This window comes from Plutella xylostella, chromosome 5, assembly GCF_932276165.1.
Source record: "Plutella xylostella chromosome 5, ilPluXylo3.1, whole genome shotgun sequence".
Classification (NCBI taxonomy): domain Eukaryota; kingdom Metazoa; phylum Arthropoda; class Insecta; order Lepidoptera; family Plutellidae; genus Plutella; species Plutella xylostella.
The window spans coordinates 1,399,277-1,425,891 of NC_063985.1; the positions used below are offsets into that span (position 1 = coordinate 1,399,277).

The following is a 26,615-nucleotide window of genomic DNA, read 5'->3' on the forward strand; positions in this document are numbered from 1 at the left end:
TATTTTTCGTTTTTTACACCTTATTTAAAAAAAACAAACATTTATTGACTTTTATTTTTATTTCTCAAAATTATAACACCACATTATTATATTAAGTACATAATCAGCAAAAAATAATACTCATTAATGGTCATAATCATAATTTTGACAGTTTGGTTTTGTTTAACAATAACTTTAAAATAAATAACAAGTAATTAGAGGTAATATTAATGACAAACTGATCTGTCCCTTTTTTGGATACTGTGGGTGTACAATGTACATGTGTAAGCGTTTTACTTGTACAATATCACACATTAGCACTACTCAGGAATGTTCGTTACCATGCGCTACATTTATGGGGAATGTGGAGTTGCTATAGTTCACTTTTTTCGAGAAAGATACTCAAAATGCGTTTTTTTAGTAACTGTGACAACGTTGTCTCTTTTCCCACTCCCGGCCACACCACCTATTTTACTTTTACTCATTCCAACATGACTTACCCTTAATAAATTCAGTCAGATAAATTTCCTTCAAACATTTTTACATCGAGGTCGTTTTGTACTAAAATAGCAATAACTTTTTTGTTAATTGAAACAATAGCAATGTTTCATACCATTTTGAAAACTGCATTAAATGAGCAATCTTTTCAAATAAGGTGCCAGGTTTGCGTGGTATATTTTTTTTACAGTATGTAGAGTCAAAGTTGTTTATAAAAAATACGATTACCTTTTATGACTTTGAAAACCGTGTTTTTTTTAAACATACAGCATTACTCGATATTTTTTTTGACTGCGATCAATAGCAGGGCTATACAGGGTGATGCAACACCATACAAATTCTAACAATATGGATTTTTGTACCGGCGGCACGCAAAAAACTGATCCAAGGTGTCGATTTTCAGCAAATTTATAAAAGTGTCAATATCTCGAAAATTATCGAGTTTTTACTAAGGTCATCTTGTGATATTCTGGCCTCTCATGAGCTGACCTATCAGCCCTTTAAGGGATGACGTTGACTTTTGGGACACCCTGTATTTTGAAGCGATTCCAGTTGAAGCTCTATCAATCATTTCACTGTAAAACAAATCCGTTACGTGGGCGTTATTGTAATTTTTCTTGTTGATTGTTCTGATTACACGTCCGAAAATTAATAAAAAATCTGCGATAGGAATCTAGAATATAATAAATGTGAACCTTTTTAATCAGAATCACATCAGTGAATACATAACTAATTAATTTACATTTGCAGATAAAAAAAGGAAAGCCATATAAATCATTACAACCCAAACGTAATATAAAAAATACCCTTTAACACTCATATATTTTACCTCCCACATATTTTGCCAAAGTTATTGTTTTCTTTCGTGGGGTTAATTATTATAAAAGCGTCACAGACTAAACTCCTCCTAAGCTATGTCTAAAAGTCAAACAACCTACGTGTAGCCATACATCACTGGCTTGTTTGCTTAAGACATTGTTTGTAGCAAGAAGCCTCCAGTTTAGTAATAAATTGCGTAATTAAGTCCCTGAAATAACTCCTTGATGAATCACCCTGTTTAATACAGGGCACCTGTTTGTCAGTGCCTCAGTTAAAAGTCAGCGGATTCGGCATTCGGAATTATTCATAATATTATAGAAATAACTTAAAGTTAACCCTACCGTAAAATTTTAACTGCTTGAAATTTTAAGCTTTGAGCCTAAACATATTATCATGTACACCTAGTGGTTACAATTTTCATATCTCTACTAAGGATACAGTGTGGTGTATTTTTTGTATAGAAATTCTCAATTTAATGAAAAGTTTGCTAAGTATAAATTATATATAAAATATGCTAAAGTTTTTACCGTCAAGCTATGTAAATCATGGCAAATATGTACATAACAAATTTATTAATAAATACTTTGCAAATTTCAGTGTTCGGTTTTACAAATCAATATACTCGATTCTCGAGAAGCCACCCTTAGCAATTTCGCCTCGTGTCTGTCATTTAAATTAAATCTCTTGTTTCTTTGTTGATGAAAGATTAAGTTTCTGTTGATTATTTGTTTTTGCCAACCCTAATTTGTTGAGATACTTTGAGTAGAGATTAATTGTATTTTATTTATGTAAATTGTTAATTAAACTGACTTTCACCATTTTTGTTTTTATAGCCATTACTATATTTCATATTCTCTGACTGTCTATATGAGATACAATACTTTATAGTTTATTGCAATTTAAAACGTTTCAACTAAAAAGATCAAACTTTAATTTTCTTTATATTTTTGTATCATGTACGTTTTTGGAAAAAACCTATTAAATTTCTATAACATTTATATGGAACCAGCTCAGAAGCGAGTTGCTTAACACAAACAATCATCAAAACATCTAGTTATTTCCTTTCAAAGTGGCTGTGTCTACATTTTGCCAATATTTGCTACTGGATACTTAATTAGATTTACGGTACCAGTCAAAGCGTCGATTTTCGAACAAAGAATTGTAGGTTCTGACATAGTTACATTTAAATTTGGTGCTCTCAGAACCGCTACCAATATTATATAACACGTTTGTATTTTTGTGTAAAACCTACATATTTGTCACGTACGTTATTTATTACATATCTACTTATAATAACAGCAAAACAAAAAAATAATTTACTATTTCATTAATAACCACTAAAACTAAAACCATCTTTGGCTGTAAAACCTAAACGAAGTTTGTTTAATTAAACATTCACACAGCATGCAAATATAACGAGGTACATTTAATTATATTTACTGAAAGGTTTTCAACGAAACGATCGTTATTATTATGATTACTGTTTTAACGATGCACTTGCAGTATCGGTAATTGGTGTTTTTATAAGTTTTTTTTACGGCTGCACTACGGCTGCACACGCGGACTTTTATATGAATCGTAATTGTTTCAGCTCAGTATTCATATTTTTTGTTTTCGTCTGAAATTACACGGTGTTGTTGTTTGTTGCGGTTTTTTTATATTTGCTCAGGATCGTCTAAGTAGAATTAATGTTTTTGTTGTTGTTTTAACATTGCTAATTTAATACTATGATATTCATGTAACATAATTATAACCTCTGCAAAAAGGGGAAACGAACGTACTTACTAAATGTGTTTTCACGACGTTTTGTACTACAAGTATTCGTATTGGAACAACTTGTGTTCGACAGTTAGAAGAACGAAGACGAGTTCGCAGTACTTTGATCGATTTTGCTGGAATCAGGGGAAGTGCCAGAAATAAATCTAGAAAGTTCGTCGCCGCCTCTGAAACTGTCATGTGTAGAACTTTGGCACGACACCCCTTTTCTTGAAATACATTAAAATTTGCAGCGTTTACTATGCGTTAATGTGAAAGGGTTTCATTATTGTGATTTTAAAATGTCCAGCTGTATAAGTGTGTTGAACCTTAGATGTATCGTTTCTAAATTAATCAGAGAAGTGAGATAATATATGGTATTATTATTTTAAAGTTATACCAACAGATGGACAAACGAATAATATGGAAGAAATTAATTGAGTCAGTGTTGATTCGTCGACTCGAAATCTTCTTGAGGTTAGAGAAAAAAAACACGAGACGAATTGGCAAAGCTTGCAATAAACCCAAAAATTGCTATTTAACTTTCTTTCAAATCCATTTTATTGGATGATGTAAAATTTAAGTAAAAAACTCACGCTGCAACTCGTGCAAACAAAGAAGACAGCTTGTAATGGCCATCGTAAAAAAAGTTGTCAAAGGGATCCGATTGAAATTCCGCCAATCACATAACTCCACTCAAATTGATGGAGCTATTACACTGATCGGCCGCGCCAACTGCGCTCAACTCTCAAGTAGGATATCATGAAACGAGCACTCGAGAGACAGATTCCTACATTGTTTGCTTTGTTGGGAGCAAAAACGGCACTTACTGACATGTTGTTGAAGTCGTAAAGAAAGCACTCATAGTTTTTAATGCCCTGCAAGTCTGATGATTGCGGTGGGAGCGTTGGAAATGATAGGTACATGTGTGGAGTGTAGTCACTGTAGTGGGTGCTGAGTATGAAGTTGTTTACTAAGCTGTTTACTAATTTGTCTGTCTATTGAGGCAGGTGGTTCACTAACAGTTTTTTTATTAATCTTTCCTTAAAAAAATATATTTCAAAAATAGTGCTGCGCCATAAAAGCAAGTAAATTTTGTAGAACAGTTACAAAACAGTATTTTACCATTTGTTTAAATTTCATACTAGACTTTCCATTCACTAACTCAAGCACGTATTCCAAAGGGAAAGGCAATTGGCAGGCACAATAAATTCCCTTGTACAGCCGCGAAATTCATCTTTTTTACTAAAGCTTTGGCTGTTTAATTTTGATCCTTAAGACCCACGTATCACGGTCAGGAACAGTATGGATTGAGTCCGCTCCTGTACCGCCACCGGGCACACCTTCAATAAACCCAATGCTTAACCCGATCCCGGCCGATTCCTTTTCATTGGACATGGGAGTGTGTAACATATTTCTCGTGAACAGTTGGCATTAGTTTGATTCCCGCTCCGGGAGGGCATTATTTTAAATTTTACAAGCGCTCGCAGCGCCCGGCCCCGCTCGAGCGCTGCAGCGCTGCAGCGGCTCGCAAATGCGGAAACTATTGAGAAGTTATCGGGAAATGGCTTAAAGGATTTCAGCTTTATTTCACTCCAGATTTTTATATTTTATGTCACTATTTTTCAATCGGTGTAATACGCCTGCCGCCTGCTGTACTAGCAACACTTTAAGTCTTTTTAATTTCGTCAATCGCGTGTGATGTTATGAATTGATGTGAAAGCAATAATGCCATTACCATATTCAATCTATTGCAGTCAACTGTTGGACGCAATAGGCATCTCTGAAAGCATGCCACTAGATGCGATCTATAGTGTAGCTTTCCGTAAATTAAATAAAAAAAAGGAAATTAAGTACACAACGCACAGCCAATACTGTTCCATAATAACATTCTGCGTAACCTATCGTTATTCTACATGTTTATATTGCTAGCAATAAGGTTAAATATTACACATACCCACACCACATGCTTTTATTATACCCATTATAATTTGCATCATATTGTTCCGGAAAATTATTATGAAATTTTATAAAAGTTAAAAAATATAACATTTACTTTACTCAAATTTCTTTACCTATCCTATAACATATTGTGATTTTTTTTGTTGCGTTATCGAATAACTACAGTATTTTCATATAGAATATACTGTACAGTCAATTATAATACTTATATATTCTCAATTTGGATTTAATCTAAAAGGAGAAATTAGTTCAGGATTTCCAGCCACTAAACCCATCCCTAGTCCTAATGACCTGGGATTAGGTCTTAACCAGTGATCTTAGACTGTGCTCACACTCCGAGCAGCACTCAGGCGGCCATTAGCAGCAAGATATGGACGAGCTTATTTTAAGTGGCCGAGTTTTATAGAGATTTATAGAGAATAAGGTTTTACTATTGATGAATTCTATGAAAGCAATATACACATACATGTAGCTTGCACTGCGAACTATACCGTTTTTGGTAATTATAAGTAATTGTGATAGTTAAACGTATCTTATATATAGTCTTAATTAATGTATTGTTGTCATAGTCATAGTTAAGTTTTCCTATAAAAATAAAATAAAAAAGTAGGTGCTACGTATTTTGTAGCAAATCGTAGCGCTACGACGTAGCACCGTAGCAACGTAGCAGATTATTATTCAAAGGATCATTATAGTAAGGGTCTGTTTCACAATGTCTGGTTAGTGGCTACCTGACGGATAAAATACATGCTGTCACTCTCTGTTATTATTTTTTAGACAGTGACAGCATGTATTTTATCCGACAGGTAGCGACTAACCAGACATTGTGGAACAGGGGCTAAAACTATTACAGATTTTTTATTCAGCATTGTGTCTATGTTTCCAATTACTATACTTCCGCTGTATATTTTTGGTACTTGTTCACATAGGCCTCGTTTTTATCTTATATATTGATCGCCAAATTAAACCTTAGTTGCAATTACACACCTTACAAACAAATAAACGGAAGTTTCCGTTAACGTATTCGCTATTCGTGGAGGCAACCCGGCGATGGCTGTCGATATTACAGTTCGATACAGAGCCCGCCGCGTGTGGGAGACAGGCTGCCTCTAATTAGTTTGTTTACTATTTGTTCAGACACAGATCCCGCACTCGGGGACCGTACCGCCATCTCTTTTAGTGTGTTGAAGTTGGTTCAGTTACGGCTGGAAAGCTTACTAATTTATTTATTATGTGCACGTTGGGTTATGTATATTCGTTTCAATCTAAACAATTTATAAAATTTATATGGGTTAAGGTATATTACTATATCTTAACCCATATAAATAGTAACAGTACCTCTAGTACTGTTATCATATTGGACTACTACTTGGCATCTGTGTTTACCATTTCACTTTTTATGGTTTTCTATATCCTAATCTGTTATTCCTACTGCATTAAACTTTTTAAATTACTTAACGAATAAAGCAACCCTTATTCGGTGCAATAAATAATATCATTCCGTAAAATATACTTACCATAATCTTAAATATTTTCAGAACAAGACAAACTTAAATAGTCTAAGTTTGAAAAAGGAATCGACAAAAATTTAAACCGGCTTTTCAGTTGCCATAAAACGATTTGGAACAAAAAAAAACATATTTCAAAATGGCGCATCGTGTAATGTAACATTGTGACGTGAATCACCGGTACGGGCCGCGTGAGAGCATCAAATTGGGGAAAAATTGGATAACAATGAGAATCTTCGGCAAAATTGGGCTCACGTCAATCTAGAATAACGGCTTACCTCGCATATTATGTAATATCAGTATTCAATTTTAGGCGGCGTACGTCCTAAAAATGAGACATAATAATGAAAAACATGTTTTCATAAATAGACTTTGAGATCCATAGGATTTTGTTACTTAGTGCTATTAAGGCTCATGTTACGTATTTGTTATACTTGCTGCAGTTTATTGTATGCATCGGAGGCATTAAACTAATATCACTGATTTTCCGCCTGACAACTTTGATTATTTTTTTGAAATAATTGAGTGAAGTCAAACATAGTTAATCTGATTGATCTTCTTGATAACCGGCTACCAATTAAAAGTTTACAAATTAATTAATTCTGCCTTATCAATATTTCCGATGGATAAAATAATGTGAAGGTGAATCTGACTCTACTGTATAAAGTATCAAATACAATCTACCTAATTAACTAAACTAAACCGTTACGCGTTATCGCGTTTTTTCATAATAATTATCGAAAAAAACATAATTATGTATTTAACGGAATCACAAAAAAGTATTTAAAAGGTATTTCTCGAAAATGTTACATGAATTTAGTAGTAAAAGACTGTACAGGGTGATACGAGTCCGTATAAATCCTTTACAATTCGACGCGCGATACGAAACTAATCACTGGAATGAGTTCTGCGAGCGCCGCGGCTCTTGAATTTATCAGCAACCGACTGCCCCGTAGACTTATTCCGGTGTATTAGACAAGCCTATAACGATGCCATGTTAAGATATTAAATTATACACTCTCGGGCCATGAAAAGGTTCCACTAACAAAATACCGACACCAAACAACCTCATTTTTTCAAACTAATTTAATTTAAATTTGCAAATAAAGTATTCTATTCTATTCTATAATAATTTAGTACTGTTTTAGTTGGTAATATCCTGATGCTCTGTTAAATGTTGTAGAAGGCGTCATTATGCTAGCCTTTTCCATTTAGCAGTAATTTGGTGTTTTTTTCAGTGGAACCTTTTCTTTGCCCGCGAGTGTATTTATTAATGACATGTTAGAGTACAGCTAGAATGGTAATACGTGAAAAAAATACGTGTAAAATATATTTTTGTTTTACAATTACAATTAGTCCCGAAACAGAAAAAAAATTACAAAAATAAAGTAGTACAAAAAGGCGACCATATATTGTTTATAGCAATCTCTACCAGACAACATTTTAGTACCATATGAGAAGTTGAAGTTACGTTTATCGACATTAATACGATAGAAATTATTTCGATGAACATTTACGAACGTAATCATTGATCATTCAATGAGCCAGCGCTGTACAAATGGGTGGTAAACTCGCTTTGTAAGCAGATAAAGTGTGAACTCGGGTGTGAAGTCTTTTGTTTATTTTCTATTCCGTCGGACGGAGTAGTGTGGAATCTTGTATGAACTGTTTGCTCTGGAACATTTCTGCGAATCAAGCTTGTTTGGGTTCATTCACACTGTTTGAAAAAATATTTTTCTTTTTCCGAAAACTCTGATGACATACAATAACATACAATTGCAGCTAAGAATGGATATTTCCTTATTGTCCCAGCAGTGACAACTGAGTACTGTGAGAATTTGTATGACACTACAGCATATATCCACTATGTTGGTCCATAGGTTTTTTCTTTAATTGTCACTGCTTGAACGGTAATAAAACCCACAATAGGCAGTCAGAATAGTAATCTGTTTAGCGTGCCTTGTCAAATGAATCCGTGGCAAGTCTCCCAAGCCGGTATTTATGCTGAACAGCCAACATCTGGGCAAGCAGTCGTGTTTCTGAGCAAAGAGGCAACAATTTGTCAGTTGGGCGGCCGGCGCGCCCGGAATGCCGGTCCGGCGTCCGGGCCGGGGGCTACTCCAGCTTGACAAAAAAAGAACGGATGCTCTCACGCGATGTGTATGACCTTATTTGAACGGTTATAATTATAATTAAAATACAGGTTTTTGCAAAAAGGACATAGCATGTCAAAAGGTGGTGACTTGAGGGGGTCATCCTATACAACTTCTGTTTACAAATTTGAAAATTTTTTTGCTACGCCATACAATCTTTTTTGTCAATGTCATGTCATGTCAGCACCCTGTAGTGTAGAATCGTGGTCAAACTTCGTTTTCCGTAAGCTGGAGTGACCCGCCGGGCCGGAATGCGCCCGGGGCCGCAGGCATCATTATTACAGTTTTGGTCATTTCATAGTACACTAGCTGTGCCCGCGAGCTTCGCTTCACCTTAAAAAGATTTTCCCGTGGGGACTCCGGGGTAAAAAGTAGCCTATGTTCTTTCCCAGGGTCTAGACCATATGTATACCAAATGTCATTCAAATCCATTCAGTAGTTTTGGCGTGAAAGAGTAACAGACAGACAGACAGACACAGTTACTTTCGCATTTATAATATTAGTTAGGATAGTACTTGTAATCACGATAGGAAAAGAATATGATAGTGTTTTAATCCCTGAATTGCTGAACTGGATAGAGTGATTGGAGTGTCAGTGCAAAAGAAACGTCTCGACTCACTTGCTAAGTGAGTTCTTATTTGAATTGGTTTGGTTAGATCATTTGTGATTTGTAGGTCTAGAAGTCTAGATGATTGAACTTATAACGTTAATCCGGTTTGACAGTAATCTTAATGCGGATGTGACACTACATGTATGTGTGTATGTCATTGTGATTGTTTATCAAAGCTGAAGGGGTTTAAATAGCTCTCACATACATTTTATAATTATAACTAATTTTTAATAACAATAAGTTAAAATTTTTAATCTGTTTGTATTAATAAAATTATAAATCAACATCAAAATTCAAATCATTGCGTTTGTTTAATCTTTCCGACTCATAACAATATTGTATTATTCGGCAATTATTAATTTAGAGTCAGCACTGGATTCGACAATAATTTGAAAATATAATATTATGGCATTCATTGTCATTATGATTTGAAATTTCAGCTTTGAACAAACCAGGCGAAAAATTAATGAACAAATAATATTCAAATTTCCGTGTTTGTTCATGTCTTTCACGGTATTTCCTATACAAAAAATTCAGAAGTAGAAACAATACCTATGACTTATTAAAATAGATAGATATTCTTCATTTGTACACAAAAAACATGGACAAAAAAACTTAATCTAACACATATGGACAAAAGGTGGTCTTATCGCTTAAAGCGATTTCTTCCAGACAACCCTTTGTTGGAAAGATATTTCGATGCAAAGCGTGAAATTATTTTCGATGTTCTTTGAATTGACTTAGTTTAGTAGTTTTAGTTCCGTGATCAGTCAGAATGTTCCCTGGGCACACACACCGCAAGTACAAGCTAAATAGTTGTGAAGATTAGTGCGGATCTCATTCTAGGTACTAAACTTAGTCTTCACTAAGACCTAGACGGGAAGAGGAACTTTTAAATAGATTTGCTGAAGAACTCTTACAACTACAAGCTTGTTTTGTGTTGGTTTTGTTTTCGTTGGGGGATGTCCAATAATAAGGAAGTAGTCATGTATTTTATTTTATTTTATTTACTTAAAGTTACTACATAGTTAAAACTACTCTTATTTACCCTTAACTTTACTTTTGTTAGAAAGTATTTTTTTCAATAGAATTAAATAATATAATATTAGAAGACGTAGAGTCCACAGATTCTCAGCATTATAGATATCTGGTCTAGACCAGACACTTCGTAACTGAATAAGCAGCTGAACGGTGCCTGGAAACCTGAAATAGATTTAGACAAAGAGTCGTAAAGCAATCGCAGTAAAATAAGTGTGCTGACGCGACGTGAGCGGAAACTCAACTACCTTACTGAACACCCTGTGTAAGGGAAAAGTTCACGTTACAGGGCGGTCACTTTACCTTACGAAAAACGAAATTCGGGAGTGCTGGAATCTAATCTTGTTGTATGAAACGTAGCAATTGCATGTGAGCTGAGTCCCGAGCACAAGATTCGAAACCTCCGTTTACTGTGCGTATCGTCAAATGTCACTGTCAAAATGTAAGCCAAATTTGTCAGTTCCAATAGTGGCATTTGTTTTTTCCATATGTTTTTGTAGATTCGAAAATAGTGACAGTTGACTTTTGTTCCATATGTTTGTGTAGATTCGAAAATAGTATCGAATCCTGTGCTCGCGGCTCTGTTGTGCGTACGTTTTTGTCAAGTTGGAGTAACCCTCCAGTTGTAAATTGTAAAGCGTTTCGTGTTTGAGAACATTGTAAGCTGTTTATGAGTTTAGGAAAAAAAAGGTTTATTTAAGGTGTAAAATGTCAATAAACTTCTTAGTGATGTTGGATCCGAAACGATTAAATTTACATTATTATACCTAATTGACAAAACAAATACAATCCGCACTCATTAAATCCAGTTACCATCCATTTATTATTTACATAAAGCTACTTACACACTGTAACATCACAAATGTTGAATACAAAACAATCCGTGCTCATAACTCTACGTAATAGGTACATCCAAGATTGACATTATTGTTTGTCTGTCGACTGGTATATGTATATAGCTATGTATGCATACATATGATATATATATATAGTATATCAGTGAAACACGAGTATCATACGTTTCTACTTGAACGAACAATTTCTATGTTGGTATTGCTAGCCCCCTATTCACTAACTCAACTGAGCAAATATACAATTTACCGTCATGTTACGAGCTTTTTACGAATATTTTTTTGAGTAGGTAAGTAGGGTATAAAAACTGGATCGATTTAAAAATAAGTTTTAATGATATAGAGTTTTTTTCCAATATTTAAGCACGATAAGAGCAAGCATTTTTTTTGTGTAAACAAATATCGACCCATCCGGAATAGAATAAAGGAAATTTTGGCCTATACATAATACATTATTTATTTAAGGGCTGATTTTTTAATGGTCAGATAAATGTTATCTGACGAATAAAATTGTTGCTGTCACTGTCTAACACAAACATTGAGACGCGACAGTATCAGAATTATTCCCCAGATAACTTTTATGTGGCTATTGAAAAATCAGCCCTAGGAATTGTTATGTTGTGGTTTATGATTGACTTTCATTTGTTCCTAATCATACACGGTTGACAACTTCCGTGGAAATGAAAGAATAGGGAGCCGCATTGCCCAAACGTAATATAGTGGTTACGAGAATAAACCAGAATAATATCGTATTTCCTTTGTTAATACGGTATTGTGATTATTGTGAAACATTAAATACAATATTATGATATAGACGTATCGTCGAATCGAATGTAATAAAACATATTATTATATCTATGTTTTATTGTAAATTAAAATATCAATTGATGTGTTAATAAAGACCATTAATAAGAAACAAATAAATATTTTAAAACAAACTTTGAATCATTAATCACCAAAATACTTCTTTTCCTAAGTACAAAACTCATTTCTTGTTAATAATCACTCCTTAACTTCACTTTTGACATACAAATTAATTACGATGTAAAAGAAACCGTACGTTCCCGCTGAGTAGGTCACCTTTAGCTCGCTAAATACTTCCAGCGCACATTTCACCCTCAAGATGGATGCTGAATACTTTAAAGGAATTCCGCCCCCCCCCCCTCCTCCCCTCTTGACCTTAAATCCTGTGTCGTTTAAATACTTCCTTACTGCGTACTTTCGTAACTTTTAACTTGTTTTTAATAAGGGCTGATTTTTCAAAGGTCAAACAAAAGTTATCTGGAGAATAATTTCGATGCTGTCGCGTCTGAATTTTTGAATTAGACAGGATAACATTGAGTTATAGCATTTTACCTAATCAACGAGGTTTAGTGCCAATTTCTCCATAGTCGGTTACAGCATTACATAAGGAGGGGTTGTTGTTTGTCTTTTGACACATCTGTCAAGAATTTAGTATGAAGATTTCGTATAATTTATTAACCAATCCCTGTCGGTTAGATAACCGACTATGGAGAAATTGGCACTTACCCTGGCATTGATCTATGACCTAACTATTCAGAAGTAGATAGAGTATAAAGTGCCCAAATTTAATGTGAACAGCTTAGGTACACACCGTACACAAGAAATGTGCACAGGTATGAGTAGATACATTAAATTTAATCTGCTCCATTGGGTAGTGCTCATGGCCGATTGACCGACACCATTGGGCCATTCATCAGCTTAAATCATCTTACCTTTGAGACATTTAAGACTATTGCGACCTAATCAAACATGAAATCGTGCGTTAGTAAAATAGTTGTTGGATTGTCGAACCCCACACCTCCAGCAGTATATGGATATGTGGCAAAAAATTTACATACTTTCATATCTACCTACCGACCTAAAACTACCTAGTAATTACCCTCACCAGCCTACAAATAGAACTTTAATCACCAATCCACACATACCTACATACCCACTAGAACCCGCTTCCAACTGTAGCAGCAATGTCTACAAAGCTACCAGCACGCAATATCAATGAGATCGGCCTTTAAATCTCAGCAACTGGGGCAAAAATTGAGGTGGCTGGGTCTCCGGTTGCCATGGCAACGCCCCCCGCGCCCCGCCGCCCTGTTGCGCCCCGCCGGCCCCGCTCATGTACCCGTGTTGTGAACTAGGCAGTTGCGAGAGAGTTTCTGCGTATTTGTAATGAGAAATGTTCGGGGTTAGTAGTCTGTATGTTTAGGTGGTAGGCGTAGATTGAAAAAAAGTGAATGAGGAGTAGGTAATTACCACAAAGTTGACTTTTAGACAAGTTTTTTTTGCGGAAACATAAAAAGTTACGCATATTTTTTACTGTACAGGTGTTTTTCATGATAATAAGTAGAAACCTACTACAGTGAAAAACGCCTAAATGAAAAGGTCTACCTACCTATCAATTATCACATTTCAGGGCCCGTACGTGCGGTCGGTTTCATTCATGTCCGCCCACGGTGCGAGCCAGCGACCTCTGAGCCGTGTGTGCGTGGCTGTACCAGGTATCTGAGTGCCGTGTATGCGTGAATGTACCTAGGTATCTCACTGCCGTGTGTGCGTGGCTGTACCAGGTATCTCTGTGCCGCGTGTGTGCGTGACTGTACCTGGGTACCTGTGTGCGCGAGTGTACCGACATACCTCTGTGCGTGTGCGTGACTGTACCGAGGCAAAGTTGTGCGCGAATGTACCCTCTCAGGGATGAGTGGAACATTCAGGGTTGGTACTTGACGAGGCATATTGTTATTGTAAGGCTTTTTGTGAGTTTTGTGACAGGCATTGATTCGCTGCTGTTTTCACCATTGTTTTCGGTAGCGCTAAAGTGTTTTTAGCACTCATTACTGCATAAGATCAATAAATTATTTTACTACTTGTTTTTCCCCGACTGCCGAAGGAGGAGGGTAATGTTTTTAAAAGTTTTTATTTGATAGTACCAACAGAACATTTTAAAATCCACTCCACTCTCAAAGCTCGAACAAGTCCATAAACCAGTGGCGAAGTTGTTTTTGCGTAAACCCGTACTTTCTTTGGGTGGAAAACTTATTAATTATATTGGAAGTTTGTCCCCACTCATACCTCGGGAGCGTCCCCGGTGTTGGCAGTGAGGACACGTAGTAAAGGGACGCGCACAATATTCCAAACTCAAACTTTGTAACGCGCGCGGTTGTGCGTTCACGATTACTTTCTCGCTATGTTGGCGCCGCACGACTATTTGTCGAACAATAATAACCTCTGTTTGGCCCTCATTAAGATTCAGAGGACACTGCAGCCAGTTTAATCCGGGGGACTTTCGCGCTGCCTGTTCGTCGCAGTTACATTTTAATTAGCCGGGCTCAACGCGCCGGTCCACTGTGGAACACCTGAAATTGGTTCGGAGGATTCTAAGCGTTGTTGCCAAGTAATTATGGCTCTGTTGGCTGTGTAAGCATACTTTATTAGAGGCACATTTTCGACCTTAAGTGCGAGCGAAAAAGACTATATTATTTTAGGTTAGGAATATTTTTCGGTATTATTTCAGCTGGATCTGCGGTGGATGGTTTCAAAGTGTTTATTGAAAGAAGTTTCTTCGCGTTTACGGTTTTGCTATTACAGCGCGGCGGCGGCGGCGGCGGCGCAATAAAGTTAGGGGCAACATCCTCGAGCGCTGAAGGGGTTATCTGAAAGGCAACTGAAAATGAAAAATTCAAAATTACAAATCTTTTTGTAAGGAAAAATGTGCTTTACTTTTTCCGACTCCGCCAAACGGGTTCATAAAATTTCATATTTTTACGAATGAAATATTTTCACTTGGCTTTATTCGTGGTTAACTTTAAGAATAATAACTACCTATCTACGATACGATACGTAGAAGTGAAATAAGTTATTAGATTTTGAATATAATTTATAGTGAGAGCTTTTTTTCCTCCGATTAATCAATTTAATCCGAATTAGAAGCACTAAAAAGCAACAAATTCTAATTACGTTCAAAATAGTATTTAATTAATGTAGTGCGCGGACTATGTGAGTTGGTAGGCTGAATACAATTAGGAAGTTTGTATGAGCATGAATATTAAACAGGTGTTTAGCAGTTAGCAGCTGGATTGTCACCCCGTAATTTGACACTTGGGACGTAAGCAATTAAAACGGAAATCCTTTGGAGGTGAAATGTAGTTATGTCGAAATTACACCCAGTGACCACCCGCCTTAATAGCTATTACGGCTCGGCAATTAAATTCTTTATTTTCTTAATTAAATTATTTATCAATCACCAAAGAGTAGAAAGTATAGCATTGACAAAAAAAGAGTTGTTATTGGATACAAGCACCACTTAAGATTACTTAATTAAATTTCAAAGGTTGATTCATCGAACATGGCGCTAGAGCAACGAAATAATTATTTTGTTCTAGCTGTATGCCTGTTTTGGTTTGATGTAAATCGACCTTTAAATAATGATTCATGTTTAAACAAACTCTAAACTGCAGTAAGTACAACTACAGTCACATCACAAGCAATTCAAAACTACGTCGTCTTAACCTCCTGAGACCCAGAGACCAAAAATTCTCAACTTTCAGTTTTGTACGGCTGCAAACTGCTGCTTTGTCTGAGCCCTGGGTCTGAGTCGTGGGAACACCCAAATATTCCGAAAAACTTTTTTCCGAATTTGAAAACACCGAATATGCAATTTACGAAATATTGCAATACCGATTTTTTAAAATGCCGAATTCTAAAAATCACGTAAATTATAATTTCGAATATTATAATCACGAAGATTTGTTATTACGATTGTCAAATACACGAACGTTAAAAAATACGATTACTTAAGCATACGAAAATTAAAATACCGATTTATTATATTCACGAAAAATTCAAATCCCTATCGAAAATGTGATCATTCGTGATTTTGACAAAAAAAAACGTAAACGTCTTAAAAACCTTAGACCCAAAACCTAAAGATAGGTGCGACGACGAGCAAAGCGAGGAGGAGCGTGTTAGGTGCACATAGATATCGAAAAACAAAGCGGAGCGCAGCGAAGCGGAGCGGAGCGTTTCAAATATAGAGCAAAACAATTGCTCGGAATTTTATGGTGTCTAACCTTAAAAACCTTAGGACCTAAACCTAAAGATAGGTGCGACGACGAGCAAAGCGAGGAGGAGCGTGTTAGGTGCACATAGATATTGAAAAACAAAGCGGAGCGCAGCGAAGCGGAGCGGAGCGTTTCAAATATAGAGAAAAAATATTGTAAATAGAAAACTATTTGTAGTATTTGTTGTTAAGTAACACAACAAAGCAATAAAATTGCTCGGATTTTTACGGTGATTAACCTTAAAAACCTTAGGACCTAAATCTAAAGATAGGTGCGACGACGAGCAAAGCGAGGAGGAGCGTGTTAGGTGCACATAGATATCGAAAAACAAAGTGGAGCGCAGCGAAGCGGAGCGGAGCGTTTCACATAATATAGCTTAAAAAATATTGTTAAATTGTATACGGATTATGCTGTTAATAAATACACTATTCTAAATAACTATTTCTTGTTAATTAAGATACATTCGGGAATTTGTATTTTCGGAATATTAAAACTTCGGGATTCGTAATTTTAACAATTCGTTATAATAAAAGGTCGTACTTTTAAAACATCGAAATAATAATATTCGGAAAATTGACTTTCGTCATTTTAATAAATATGTTGTTTGAAATTTCGTTTATTGACTATTCGTGATTTTCGTTATTCGGAAACTTGAAATTCGGGATTGTGAATTATTCGGAACTATGAAATTCGTAATTTTAAAAATCGTTATATTCATATTCGTAAAAAAGTAATTCGGATTTATGTAGTGTACCCCTGAGTCGTGGGTCTCCTCATTATATCCTCGTATGAGGTCTCGGGGTCTTTTAACAGTGCATTAGTATATTACCAATGAAAAACGTAAATATTGTGACAATATTTTAATTAAGTGTATTAAAAAATTGAGGTCATTTAGGAGGAACTTTTTCATTGTTCGCGAGTGTAGTTTTTTTTTTCGACTGCGAGACGAGGCTCTTGAAACATTAATATCGTGTGTAGTGGAGGTAAGCCGGCTCATCCATAGTTATGAAACTTACAGCCGACTCCAACTCGAGTACTCAGCTGTTCTCACTAGTACTCACCATTCGAGTACGAGAAATTAAGTAGGTAGGTGTTAAAAAAATTAAACCTAAAAAAGCTGACATCAAATTTAATTTATTAACCGACTTCAAAAAAAGGAGGAGGTTCTCAATTCGTCGGGATATATATATTTTTTTAAATATTTTTTTTTATGTATGTTCACCGATAACTCTGCCTTTGTTTATGAACCGATTTTGAAAATTCTTTTTTTGTTGTATTGGGTTGAGCTTCCAGGTGGTCCCATTTTTTTTTCAGAATTTTATCTCACCCCTAAGGGTGGGTAAAGGGGTAAAAACAGAGTATGAATTTCCATTTTGGACACATATTAACCGATTCTAATGAAATTAAGAACGTAAATATAGTTCTTATAACAATAAAATATGATGGTGACCTTGAGCTGATCTGATGATGGAAACGGAAGGCAGTCAAGGGAACTCCTCAACGGTATATAGCAACTACCTCGTGTTTAGGCTTGAATGATTCGTATTGATTAGTAGGACTTTTTGGTATCATTTGCATCTTACTTTTGATTAAAAATTATTGCAAATAAACTAAAAACTATAAAATAAAATAATAATAAAAAAAATAAAAAACCGACTTCAAAAAACCACTAAAATGTAAGTAATAATTTAAGGTTTACACAAATTATATGTGACAGTACAAATATACCTAAGCAAGAACTGTTCTTTTTTGAAGTTGGTGCCATATTTCTTCAGATTACTTTGTCACTGCACCAACATCAAAAAAGAACAGTTCCTGCTTAGGTATATTTGTACTGTCACATATAATTTGTGTAAACCTTAAATTATTACTTACATTTTAGTGGTTTTTAGAAGTCGGTTTTTTTTATAAACACTTTATTGCACATAATATAAAAGATACATAAATAAGTTATACAATCAAAAACAGTGTATACTCAAAGGCAAGTTTATCGTCGAAAAATATTTTCGCCTAGATATAGTTATAATTAAAAAGAAAACCATTTAGAAAACGATTTTCCGAATAGTTAACTTTAAAATGTACGAAAGACTTACATTATTAACATTTTCCGAAAGTTCAGTCAGGCTCAACCCTAAAGGGGTCTTAAGTAAGACGTTTAAGACCTCTCTAATCTATGTAGGGGTCTCCATAGGGTCCATTAACATATGGGTAAGTTTTGAGGTATTAAGTGCTAATACTGACAACCCTTATTTAATTATAGGGTAATATTAATATATACCTAAGTATCCAACTCTACACATATTGTTATTTCCTCTAGAATCTGGAACGATTGGGAGCAACTTTAAGTTATAATTTGAATCCTTACATACAATATCGCGATTAGGATTAAACTAAAACTAATCACAGTTAAACAATGAAACGTTAATCGTAACTCAAAGTTTACCTAAATGATAACATGCATTGTTACCTGCCTCTGAAATGCTGAATCTATGAAATATGGAGGTGCTTCAGTAACTTTCGAGAAAGATTAAGGATCAACGGTCGTGCGATACAATAATATCCCTCTCACCCTTTCCTAATCCACGATACATCCATCTCGCTCGCTCCATCGTGCATCAAGTGTGCCTTAAGCCCACAAATGACTGTTTACGGTTCGCCCTTTTAGCCAGCCGCGGCTTTCATTTGCTCATTGAGATTTATGCCGTGTGCCGATGTTAATAGGGGTCAGATTAAAGTGTGTAGCTCGGGTTCAGGTGTGTAGATTACCAGTTGATGGTGGGACATAACTCGTGGGCTGGATGTGTCTAGTTTTTGGGATCATTGGGCGCGCGAGTTCAGGCATTAGCAGGCTGTATTGTTTTTGTTGGAGTGCTTGTTTTTAGAGATGAGATACAGTCATAAGTCTCTGGTATTTTTTCAGGTGCTTTTGCAGATGGAGCGTGTTTTACAGGCGGTTTTTTGTCACAGTTTGCGTTTGGACCTCAGCTCTCATACAAATGCGCCATTTTACATCAATCTTACGGGGTGGTGGAGCTTACTCTGCTCTAGTCTAAAAAAGTTAAAATCTCACTTTGAGGCGGATAGAAGCAACCAAATAAAAAAAACATACAGCTTAACAAAATAGCTGTAGTTTTTAACTTGATTGCTTCAATCAGCCTCACATACCACAGACAATAACTTGGTTCTATTTACCACAGTATCGGAGCAAGGGCCGCACGAGAAGCGTTTGCTGAACGCTCTGCTGGCGTCGTACAACACGCTGGAGCGGCCCGTGGCCAACGAGAGCGAGCCGCTCGAGGTGCGCTTCGGACTCACGCTGCAGCAGATCATCGATGTGGTGAGTTAATCTGTGAACTTCCAGAAAAAAAATGCGGACTCTTTCGCGCCGAAACTCTATGGTTTGCGCGCGAAGGAGTTCTGAGTGTTGGTCGTATGCGGCCTCTTTCGCGCTAAAACTCTTTGGTTGCGCGAAGGAGTCTGCGTTGGTCGTATGCGGCCTCCTTGGTTCTTTCGTGGCAATACTCTTTGGTTTGTAGTTGCGAAGGAGTCCGGACTGCCAGTATGAAGCCTCCTTGGTTGGCAACTCTATGGAAGTGCTCGTAAAGGAGGTTGTGTAGCTAAATGAGTTGAGTAATGCGAACTCCTTCGCGGCAGTCTGGCTGGTGATTACGAAAAGAGGTTGCTGCGAAGGAGGTCTCATATACTTGATTAATGAGGACTTCTTCGTAACTGCAATACTTTAAGATGTCGCTGTGAAGTAGGCCGCGATAGTCTTTGTATTTGAGTGAAGCTGCATTTCATTTATTCCGATTTTATTGAACTTGTTAAATTATGCAGAATTAAATTTTGGAATGCGATAATTATACGTAGGTCTATAGTGATAAAGTTCTCATCTACCCACTAATATTATGAATCAGCTTCGCTCAAGTATCTAGTTTGTATGTAAGGCGAGGTATTGGAGATTTATGGAAAAGTAAAAAGAAACAGTATATTGACCCATATAATATTTTTGACTATATATTAAAGTGAGTGAAACTCAAGAACCGTGGTGACAATTTCTCAACCATTGTAGGTATGTAAGTATATTTTTTATGTTTATGGTGGAACGCCACGTCTGCCAAACATATTATTTTCTGGTTGCGGTTTACGGTCAATCCTTTGAATATTCCATTTTAATGATGGGCAGGTATTATTCTTGGAATAATATGCATAATATTTATTAATTAATATGTCGAAACCTAGTTATAATTTCTAGTGTACAGTATGGTTTGCATCAATCAATACCTCGCCCCAGTAATTATTATTGTGTGTGTGTTTTTTCTACTGAGCAGATAATAATATTATGCATACTATGCATAGATAGCAATATCAAAATAATGCAAGATCCGAAAGTTAATACCTATTATATTATACAAAAATATATTATTGCCTGCTCTTACCTGAAACAGAAAAAAAACAAAAGATACAAAAAAGTACATACGTATTTAATTTGAAATCTGAATAAATCTGAAAAACGAACTCCAACAAAAGACACGAATTGAATGTAAAGTGGGAGCGTGTATTCGAGCGAAAAACCAAATACTTAACGTGCCATTTAACAAGTTGTAACAGCGGCCATGTTTGTGCGAAGAATCCGGATTATAGGAGTTATAAAATGTGGGTTTTGTCCGTGCGCATGAATTAATCAAAGCTCGGACATGCCAAGGCGGGTCACTGAAGCTTATGTAAAATTAAGTTTCGAAGCACTGCTGCTGACCAGCACTTTATCTCGTTGCATAAACCGCTTTTTGAAAATCTAGAGTAACCTTCCCGTTCCGAAACTTATAATCCGTAAACAAACCCCCAGTTTTAAACATCATAACAAGCGCGAACCGTTCGAAAACTCCTCGAAAGCATTCCGAGACTCCGATTTAACGTTCTGAAACTGCGAAAAAAGTTAGAAAAGACAATAGAATGGCGCAGGAAATTGCATCGGGCGAAAAATCTAGTTAGAGAACCGAGCGTCGCGACCAACAGCGCAAGAATTGAGCTGTCGGAGTCTTCACCGGCATGATTGAAATTCTTCCGCCCACTTGATCGCCGCGCTGATCAACACAAACAATGGACGGTGAAATGCAACTATTGTTTTCCGTATTTTGTTTCTTTTTAAGCATTCCTCGATGACTCGCCGTTTTGTCCGCTGAACTAACGCGTGCTACAATAATAACCGCATCCTCAGTGTAGTTTACGAGGACAACAATAAGGATTTTTATTACTCCTTTGCTTTGTGGGGAGCTGGAGCAAAAACTCGCAGCTCGTGAGTGGGGACAGCTGTGCCCGGGGCGCGGCGGCGGCGGCGGCGGCTCTTCCCATCGCAGGCTTTTTCTTTCCCCTCCCACCCCGCACGCCCCCGGCACGCTCGATCCACCACGAGCAGCACAAAACTCCTTTTCACTTCACAGGGAAATACTACAATCAAGTTTTTACAAATACTAGGCTTTGTGCGGCAGATATCTTATTCAGAGTTCATTTCAAAAAGCATCTTTTCAGGATGCCGGCTGGTTGCTCCGCGTTTGTACGTTTCATTCGCGTAATATTTAGAGTCTCGGGTCGGCTTTCAGGTGAATTTGTTTGTGCTCGATATTACCCCATTTGGCTAATTGGAGTGGCGAGCGCCGCGGAGTTATCGCGAGCGAACTAGCGTGCAGTAATCACGACTGATGGTCACCGCGCTAATGAGGATTAACTCGTTGTCACTTCGCTAGCTAAGTTATTACCGCAGATTACGTTGATTATGCACAATTCAGTCTTGTAAAAACACATATTTTAAGTGTAAATGTGCCTTATGTATAAAATGTTTCTGTGTCCATAAAACGACAGCATTATAAATTAAAGATTTTATAGATTCTATTGAACGGCTCACTGTTAGATCAACTTCTATTATGACAACGACAGGACTTCCACAGTTACGATCAAATCGGCCTCTTGATGGTTATGAGTTGTTCGCTCGAATACGCCCCCCCTACACGCCGTGTCCGCTCCACCAGCGATGCAGATCACTCTCGTAGTCCACTTTTACTACCAACTTTACGACCACCACTTTAATGCTCAGCGTTAACTTGTTTGTTCTGCTCCACTCATTACGTTAAGTGTGACTAGAGAAGCTGACAATATTGAGTAAAAGTTTTGATATTCAATTATGTTTTCCATTCCTTTCTTGCGTCGCCGTGCGTTCGTATTACAAAATAAAGGATGAGAAAAATCAAATCCTCACGACGAACGTGTGGCTCAACCTGGTAAGTGGTAGGAGGAGCCGCCCCGCGCCCGCCCCCTGCCCCCCGGCGCTGCGCGTGCGACCCCCCCGCCGCCCGCGCAGCCGCCGCACACTCCTCCAGACCACTCTCACCTCTCATCACGCACAGTAACATTGAAGCACAGTGTTCCTAAGCCGACACTTATTTCCTCGACCCACCTACTGTCACACTGAGCACTTCGAGTTTCCGAAGAGGCAGCAGGGGGCGGGAGCGCGCGGGGCGCAGCCAGGCGGCGGAGTGTCGCATGGAGAGTCGGTGTTAATCGATGTATATCACATTTTGCATAATATATATATTTATTAGAGTGTGTGCGGGCGAGGCGCGGACAGGGGCCGCCGTGTCCGCCCGTGTCCGCGCGCCGCCGGGCCCGAGCGCCCGTCGTGCCGTGTCTAGACATGTTACTGACTGCGTCCTTTCTTTCTGTTTTGTCGACATCGTGTAACCCACAAATAGGACGAGAAGAACCAACTACTTATAACCAATATTTGGCTGTCATTGGTAAGTGTGATTAAAAAAAAAACTAAACTAACACTTGATAAAATTTCCTCTTTTGATTTTCTCTTAACTTTTTCTTTTATTTCCTATATTCTTCTCTTTGGTTCGATGTTGGTTTCGTTGATCTTTCTTGTCTGAGTTCTGAAAATTGCAGAGCATTGTGGAATATGTGGCAGTTTTGATAATACACTCTCATTTCTATTGTTATTTATTTGTGTCGGGAATGTGGAATGTGTCCGCCTGTCCACCACTGTCCGCGGAGCAGTGTGTGTACACTGGCTCCCCGTGGCAGTGTGTATGGTACACTGTATACGCTAGCGACTGTCTGCATCCACTGTCTATTAACGTAATCTTTCCTGTTATTATTGCTTAAATATAGGTAATAGATTACTTTCTTCTTGATGTACAACTTTACCCTTGCTTTATCCTGAAAACAGTGTTGTACATAGGTATATTACATCTCCTTACATAAAAAACTGTGTACTTATACATTTTTCTACTGGGAATAACATCACGGTGCAAACTACAAAGTATTCAGAGCTGCCGCGTATTTCACGACGCAACTAACAATATGTACTAATGGTTGACAATATTGAACCTACTCAACTTAAACTAAAACTAAATTAACTTAAAATAAATACTCTATCTGAGTCATTACGAATGTGTACTTAAAACTTAGTTGTAAGTTGAAAGCTTATAGGATTGAAGTTTGAGAGAGTCCTAGCTTGGGTGTGAGTTAGTCAATTGGAAGTGACATATTGGTGACTGCTGCAGTGTGTATAGTCTGTATGCACTGGACATGTCCTCTTGAGAAGTGTTTGCTCACTGTATATGACTCTGCACCTCCCGGAAACCCGCTGTCATGATTTTTTTCGCCAAGTCGATTGTGTAGTGATTTTTTCATACTCTGCATGGCCAAGGAATGTTACCATTATTTGAAAGTGGTTAGTTTACTTAAGGAATGGGTAATCGACTTTGAGGACTTTAGTTTGGCTGCGGATATAAAACGTTTTTCGAATTTATAGTTCCTGTTATGTTTAAGTAAGACCAGGTGTAGGTTTGTTGGCCGATGTTAACAAGTTTCAGTATTACTTGAGTTTATTTTTTATTACGACGAGTACTTTTATATTTGGTTAAAGTGCCTCTATGTAAAAATTATGCCAAGAAGAGATTGTTATGTTAAAGTTATGTTTTAAACATTGACTTTTGTTTTCGATTATGTTACTCCAAAAATATTTAAAACAATACGGCTTAATGCACATACTTTTAGTGTTGTTCCGCGTACAGTAATCGAGTGCTGTGCAAAGTGTGCATTCATTGTTGTTCCAAGTACTTACATTTCATTTTACTTTCCAGCAATAAAGGTATGTTAATTAAGCGAGTTAAATAATACAAATTTACTTAGCATTTACCAATACGGCAGCGCTTAGTTTGACCCAAAACATTCTAGCGATCCCAGATATCCTGAAATTAACATTCTATGAATTTCAACGTCTCTACTGGTCCGTGGGCTCCGTAGGAACTAAATATACAATTTTATCTTAATTACTTTACCATATTTTGCTTAATTTAATACCTGTTTGTGTACTTACGGGGCCCCGATCTCGTCTATAAAAACTATTTTCTTATCTCTCTGAGTATTGGACTTTTCGCTTCAGAACCCCTATATTTTCGTTCTGTGACAACCCTGTAGGCATGAGCTTCATCTTTTCTAGCATGCTTCATATATTATTATAATGTTTGTATCTGCTTCTGTATAATATGGTACTGTATTTTATGAATATTTCATTTATAAAATTTTCAAGTGTTTTGTCTTAGTTTTAGTTACTTACTTAATTTGTAATTGTATATTTATCTACAGTGTTGTTGTGTTTCGTACTATCGCTTTCCTATATTATATGATGCTCTTAGTTTAATAAAATAACTTTGGAATTATATAATTCACAGTTCTGAAGCCTGTATCTTCATATAACAATGAAATAACATTAAAAACTACTGCTGTTTCATAACGGTACATTTAGTTGTAACTAAAACAGTTGTTAATTGGAAATACAGGCCTCTAAACTCTATTTGATTCAATCTGTCGAAAGCCATTATAAATATTCGCTAACTTTTGATTTATTTCTCAAGCAGGGTCTACAGTACCCTCTAATTTAGTTGTTGGGATCCGGGAAGATACACGCTTTTGACAGGTTGAAATATGACCGCCGCATCGGTTATTAAGGGTTAACTTGTCAAAGCTGTCACGTCACACTGTAGCGACGGGTTGAGGGCTAAAGGCTGAAGGGTCTTGCTTGTTGTCTTAATTTCTCTTATGTATAGGCTTAACTATGTAGATGAAACTTCGACTACGATCCATTACTTAATTACGGCGCAGGACATGATGGCGGAAATGTAAATGAAGGTTATTTAGTAAAATTTGTAAATATTGCATCAATTAGTTTTCAGTATGATTAAGAGTATGCACATAATTCACTACTGTTTCAGAAGTGCTAATAGCTGTCTCTCAAAAGGCTCATATAGTAATATCTGAATCCTAGTAACATTTCAGCAGCGGCAACTTGTGACCGCGACGCTACAACTATGTCAAATCCCGTCGCCGCTTGTCCTCCAGTTGTACAATTTGTACATGTACAAACACTGCCAGATATTGCCTAAAGTTTAGTAATATCTGTAGAAGGGAGAAAGTTTGCCCCACGGGGGGTGCTTTGTTCCCAACCACCTTTATCTAAGTGAATGAACCTTATACTGTACTGTCGCTGACTGACTGTTCACTGCTGAAAATGTTCGCTACATTTATTCAATTGGAGTGTGCGAGGAGTGGCCCTCTTTGTGGCAGTTTTATCTTTGTTGCGGAACTGCTGGATACCCATTGAAAACGATTTTAGCTTTTTCCGAACCAGTACTGCGCGGTAAGCGCTATGCAGTTTCGCTCGTGAAAATATTACTTGGGATGTTTCGTGTGGTAAAACCAAGTGTAAGTTTTTGCTGGAATGAGAATCTGATTTGCCAGGCCATCAAAAAACCCTTTAGCTAAAAGCCCGAAATGTTTGTCGCAATTTATTGTTCACAGATGATTTGAATAATAAAACAGTTTGCAAGCCCCACCCCGATGGCCGATGCTACAAATGGAAGCTAGAAACAATATTAACGCAATATTCACGTGAATTCGACATCACAGTTGAATTAAATGCACGGGAAGACAATTTACAATTAAGGCTCGCTGGGTGAAAATAAATTTATCACGCCGAATTCGAAATGTTGAACAATATTGTTTCTAATTACTATTCAATGCTTTTCAATTCACTCTGGTTTGTGTCGAGCTGGTGTCGGGTTTGTTGCCGGTCTAGTGCGCAAATATCTGCCGAGTCCTCAGAAAATTTGGTTGATATCGAATTTTGAAATTGTGTCGCAGAGGTAGTATAATTAAGATGGTGGTAGCTTTGATTAAGAACTAACTTAGGCCTTTAATAATGCTCTACAATGATGTAATTCGGTTTATTTATAATGATAAGATTTCATAGAAAATGTCTAGAACAGAGGTCTGAATTTAGTGTGTGATTAAAAGAATCGTAT

At 36.9% G+C, this 26,615-nt stretch overlaps 1 protein-coding gene across 5 annotated transcripts in view; it reads left to right on the top strand.

Moving 5' to 3' along the window:
* LOC105392409 (neuronal acetylcholine receptor subunit alpha-7) overlaps positions 1-26,615 on the top strand; it is a 70,995-nt gene that overhangs the window by 17,908 nt on the left and 26,472 nt on the right. For 3 of the 5 annotated variants that reach the window (XM_038112554.2, XM_048633132.1, XM_048633134.1), the window contains exons 2-3: positions 19,449-19,588; positions 22,482-22,526. In XM_038112554.2, coding sequence (XP_037968482.2) covers positions 19,449-19,588; positions 22,482-22,526 — 185 coding nt within the window. Of the gene's footprint in view, positions 1-19,448; positions 19,589-22,481; positions 22,527-22,997; positions 23,043-26,615 lie in introns of all 5 variants that reach the window. The other 2 variants (XM_048633133.1, XM_048633135.1) reach the window with 1 other exon arrangement.